Source organism: Limulus polyphemus, unplaced genomic scaffold, assembly GCF_000517525.1.
Source record: "Limulus polyphemus unplaced genomic scaffold, Limulus_polyphemus-2.1.2 Scaffold279, whole genome shotgun sequence".
NCBI classification, from domain to species: domain Eukaryota; kingdom Metazoa; phylum Arthropoda; class Merostomata; order Xiphosura; family Limulidae; genus Limulus; species Limulus polyphemus.
In genome coordinates this window covers 725451-731424 of record NW_013665889.1, presented here as the reverse complement: position 1 = coordinate 731424, position 5974 = coordinate 725451, and the positions used below count along the sequence as shown (strand labels likewise).

Genomic DNA, 5974 nt, shown 5'->3' with positions numbered 1-5974 from the left:
TAGGCAGCTGGTACATAATTGAAGAGAGTTGTTTAAACAATTAATAAGTTATTCACATTTTAAGAATATTGTAAATAATGTTATTAGAAAATCTGTTTTCATGTTTACTGTTCACCAGTAATGTATTTTTTATGAGAGCACCAGTTTGTTGATGTGATATCAAAATAATTCATTCTTGGAATTTGTTTTTACCTATTTTCAATGTATAAAGAGATTTGTTTATTTAGGAGCTTCACCAACTGCTGAAGCTCTTTCCAAGTCTGGACATAAACCTGTAGTTTGTGCACAAACTCAGATGACAGTAAGACCAAAACAGCAGCTCATGTATTTGGCAGACGTTCTTGGTTTTCACGTCCATTTTCGAGATTTTCCAAAGGTAAAAAATCAGTTTATAGTAAATTAATAAATCGAACATTGATTGTTTTAAGGAAAATATATGGGTATTATTTTATTCTTACTATGATTTTTTTTACTATATGAAAGGAAAATGTTTTAAAAAATTAATGTTATACAAAAACAAGAAACAGATCCTAGAAATTTGACTTTTTTGTATTATTTTGCATAATACATATTGAAACAGTAAATACAACTAAAATAAAAGCATTACCTCTTATATATATATATATATTGCAAACTGTGGTGTCTGTGTAAGTGTTCATCTGTCTCCTAATTGAAAAGCTGCACACTCAGGCAAAGCATAACATTCACTTTTGAAATGGCATGAATAATGTTGAACAAATGCTGTATGTCAAATTCTACTGTTAGTTGATGAAGGTTTTTTGGTGTTTTTTTTTAATCACAGGGGGTAACTAAAAAACAAAAATTGAACATTTCATTCAAAAGCAGAAAATTTATTAATAATCAAAATTAATTTTGTGAACTTGTAGGAAGTTGTAAAATATGATTCTTCATAGAAATAAAACATTGAAAAAATTTCAATATAAGGAAAGTTGATTTCAAGACAAGGATCAAATAAATTTTAAGTCTTCCATCATATTATGTTAGCATATTAATAAACAATGTTGTTCAAAATTTAATTGTGTAAAACAATGTTAGTATAATTTGAAACACAGAAAGGAATATCTAAAACTTGTTGGCAAATTATTTAAGTGTTGTAATGTGTGTTTTAACAGATATAATTTTTTTCAATGTAATTTGGGTGCTGTAACATACAGCATTTAAAAGGGGGGGGATGTGAAGTGTATCTGAAAATAAATTCATAAGTTATTAGGAGTAAAAAATTGAAAATATCTGTTTGTTTTATGAAATTCCTAAGAAGTTTAATGTGTTTAGAAATAATTTGTGGTTAACAATGATATGTTAATTAGGTTTACAGCTAAAAATATTAACAGCAAAGGTGCCCAAATGATGAAACAGTGCATTCTGATCATTAAAAGTAATACAGTTTGAAAGTTCTATTTAATTTAGCTTTGCTTATTACTCAGTATACATGTTTAGTTCTGATTTTTGTAAGTAGCTTGCTTTGATCAGAAATTAATATTAGTAACTTCTTTAGAATGTGACACAGTACCTGTTTATAGATTGTGTATTATAATGTAACTTTAGAACAAAAAAACATTTTGGAGAAAATCTTTTTATTATTTTTAGTTTGAAGATATATGTGTTGAATTTATTTTCAGAGTAATAAGCTTGAATATTTATCACTGGTATCTTTATCAACAAATCCTCCTCATGTCAGTCATGGTGCTGGTCCAACCATTGATGCCTCTCATGATCAGGCTGCTCTTAGTGCTTTACGCTCACTTGCAGAACTTGGTCTAGACTCTGTAACAGAAGGTGCAAAATCAGAACGTGTTAACATTTCAGCTGGTGATGGGTGAGTTTCTTTACAGTCATTTATGCTCCAATCTATATATACTACCTATATTTTCATGAATGCACATATATTAACTTATATTTTCCAAAATAACTTGTATTAATCATTATAGGTGGTACAAGTGATTGAGTATGATATATTCAAACAATTTTAATGTGCAAATTTCTAAGTCGTATGATAACCACAACCGATTTAAAGTCATAGTGGAATGGCATGCACCAGAACTACATTTTGACATTTTCATGCATTATATCATAAAGATTGTGGATGTAGAATTTCTAAAATGGAGATATCCAATATACTTAATAGCATTATAAAACAAAGGAATGTGTATTAACTTGAGAAACCTGGACTAACCAGAAAGAGATCTACAACACATTGTACCTAAGCCTTGTAATAAGTGTGTAGCATCTTGTAACAGATGAGAATCCATGAAAAAAAGATCAATGCCAAAAGCCATCTACATTTCACAGTCTAAAGTATGCAACATAACTCAGAAAGATCTTCATCTGGAAATGAGACCAACAAAAGGGTATGGGTTCACCAAAATAAGGCTTTAAGTCATTTCTCCCATTTGACCATCACACTCCTCAAGCAGATAAAGAATGAAATAGGTATTCATGGTATTCCATACAAAAAAATACTTTTCAAGTTGCCAGATGCCTCACCTATGGGTTTTTATGCAATCTGGACTGTTGAAATGAGAAACTGCTTTGGACATGACAGACTTTTGCAACAGAAATTACACTGCAAGGCTATTGTCAAGATGCACAGTTGTCAGTTGGAGCAAGACTAGACATGGCAACATGGACTAAACAGTGTGGTGAAGTTCCAGAATTATCTTAATTTAAATAATGTATTCATTGTCTGTATCTTCAGAATTTTATGAATGATATAGTTAAATATACAATATATAGTGTTTTTTTAAAACAACTTAGTTTTATTCATGTAAGTTTTATCACAGGAATACAGGATTTATATTTATTTTATAATCAGAAATTTAATTAATAAACAAGCTGCAAATAGATATGTAATAATTGATAGTTTCAGCCTAAATACTAGGTAGAATATACTTGTGTTAAAAAATGACATTTTTATATTTGTGTGGCCTATAGCTCAAATAGTAGTTGAATTTGACAGCTCAATGTTTCATTTGAAAAGAAAAGGAATTAAATAAACAGCATTGCAGGTGATTTTTTCACAGTTAATTAAAATTATTTCCAGATAAAACTGGATATAAAACTTGTAGACCTTTTTTATCTTCATTTTTGTAAAATCTAATTTTAACAGTTTTTTGTGGATACTTTCTAATTCTCAGCATAATTTTGTAAGATAAACATCTCATCACTGAAGATCTTTGTGTGTAACCAGAATACTCGACTCCAGCAGACTTCCAGTTATTTAAATTGACAACATAAAGACAAATTCATTACCACGTGCATTTCTGTGATTTGATAAGATTTAAAATATTGTCACTTTATGCACTAAATCTGGCTAAAAAGTGAAAACCTTTTAAATAAATGATAAATATGAAATTGTTAATTAAAGTGGAGAATGGAATGAGTGCAAGAGAAGGTTGGAGGCCATGATGTAAACAATGAAGTTATGTTAGTGTAATGTTTTTATAGACTGAAAGCTGACATGTTTCGTGTGATTTTCAAAATTTAAAAATATATAAATCAGATTTTTTAAAATATGTGGAACCTATTTTTTTTCAAAAAATGTTTTACTTTTTTCAGAAGCCAGAGTGTGAGTACTGTTTAAAATTTTCATACACATTTATGTGAATCAGATGCAGGGTAAATATAATATAACTGTTGTCATTTCATTTAAAATACATACTTCACTAATGGTTTCTTTTTAGGAGCTTGTAAAAAATCTAGAATATAAATGGTTAGGCAAATACTAACAACAGAAGGTAGAATTTCACAGTAGCAGTTTTATCTTTGAAATATCTTAAATTACTCTTATTTCAAAAGAGCTAAATATCATCAGCAATCATTTAGAATTGAAATGTTGCTTTATGTATTATGTATAAAAATGACCAATGTGTAATGTATCTCCTTGTTTTAAGATGTATCCTGTTAGTCATTTGCTAAAGATTAAATGATCTGCTTAACCCTTTGTGAATGTATGAGGGGGGGGGGGGTCAAAGTGTACATGCCACAAAACTTTGGTCCATTGTACAGAGCCTCCAAAATACAGATATATAGTTTTTATTAGTATACTTGTGCATTTTACCTGGTGTTTTCTTTCCTCTATCACAAACTATCGCAAAATCAGCAATGTACAATAAAACTAATAGTTTATAATTCTGACATCAAATACATAATAATATGTTGAATGGCACTCTCTAAACAAATTTCAAAGGAAATATAAAAAAAATTATCAGTCTTAACTCTCGTATGTTATGCAATATGTCAGTCTTTCATTCTTTGATTCTCTTTTTTTTCCAGAATTTTCTAATATCATATGTAAGCTGCTGATGTTTACACCAATTAGGAATACAAACTACACATAATAACAAGCAAAAATATAAAATTTGAACTGTCTTTCTTCATGATTTGCTGAGATATTAAAATTATTTGCAAAATCCACTAGAGAGGCCTCTCTTATCTTTTAATACATTTCTTGCTTGATGGACCTGTTTATAACCAATAGAAAGAACATACTATAATGTATAGGAATCTTAAAACAGTTTGTTTATGTTAGGTGATTAAATATGATAGTTCAAAAGAAAAGCTTGACATGTGTAATGTCATTGCTCCTAGGATTAACAAAATTATTTTAATCTATTTATAGCTTAGGTAGAAAGCCAGATAAGTTATAGTAATTTTGGACATTCTGTTCTTCAGCATGATATATTTCTGTGTGTTTAAAAAGCATATTTAAAAGTGACATAAAATATCTTTTGGACAACTAGTATAGTATAAGGTTACTAAAGCACGACATTATATACGTTTTAAGTAGTGAGTTTTATATGGAAATATTTTTAAAGAATCCTCAATCTCCCCTCATATGAGAATCATGATATTTGTTCTCTAGGTGTTCTCACTTTTCTAATTTATTTACCACCCATCTCTGAAGTATGAATTTTAATGTAAATTACTCATTGTGATATAGATATTACTAAAGCAAATTCTAATTTTTATAGCCTTAGATCTTATTTTTTTATGGAGTCATAAGCTAGAAAATCAGACCCACTTGTCACATCCTCTCTTTCACAAATTGCCAATAGTTTTCTATGTTTTGTACTATATTCTTTATAACCAATAGAAAGGCATAGTTTTAACCTATCAAATGACATATACTGCTACATTGTTTTCCATACAGAATATTCTTTATTTTGTCTTTAGTTTAAAAGTTTCTCTCATGGCATCCAGATCAACAAGCTTAGGGAATTATTTTAAGACTTGTGATATAGTTAGAAAGCCAATTAAATTTTGATAGTTTTAGGACATCTAAATGTTTTAGGACATGTTCACTCTACATGTGTTGTTATTCTGTGTTCTTAGGTGCATTATTTAACACTTTTTTTTTTTATATGGAACTAGGTGCATTGCACATATTATGTAACCTCTAAAGTAACCATGAGAGGTAACCAATAACCTTTGATAACATACTCATATCCACAAAATTTCACAGAACATCAGTAAACATTACAAGGCTTTTGTACACAAAATATCTTTTTTTAATTAAGTATTAAGATTTTTTAATTAAAGATTTGCTTGTGAATTTTTAAGATTAAAAATAGTTTTCTTCATCTGAAAATTGTCAAATTTCATTTGTGTAGTCTCTATAACCTTCTAAATAAATATCAAACGTTTTTTATTTTATTTTTTGAGGAACTTTATATTTTATCTGTTATTTTCTCCCTTAACTGAATATGGGGTTGGTCGATTTGAATGACCTCATGACCACTATTAAATATTAGGAAATAAATCTAAATTACCCTTTGTTTTTCTTTCTGGAATCACAACAAATTGTAACAGGAAACCACAACTGTTTATTCTAAATAGCCTAAATCTCATAATAATATACATCAGTTTATATTTAATAAGTGTTTTTGTTTTATTCACCTTTGAACCATGTCTAACTAATAATCCTGCCACACACATTGTAAATCATGTGGCACAT

The 5974-nt window shown here is 28.7% G+C and overlaps 1 protein-coding gene across 1 annotated transcript in view; it reads left to right on the top strand.

Annotated features, from left to right (window-relative positions):
• LOC106457002 (double-stranded RNA-binding protein Staufen homolog 1-like) overlaps positions 1-5974 on the top strand; it is a 28112-nt gene that overhangs the window by 15887 nt on the left and 6251 nt on the right. The window contains exons 3-4 of the mRNA XM_013916389.2: positions 228-376; positions 1641-1837. Coding sequence (XP_013771843.1) covers positions 228-376; positions 1641-1837 — 346 coding nt within the window. The remainder of the gene's footprint in view (positions 1-227; positions 377-1640; positions 1838-5974) is intronic.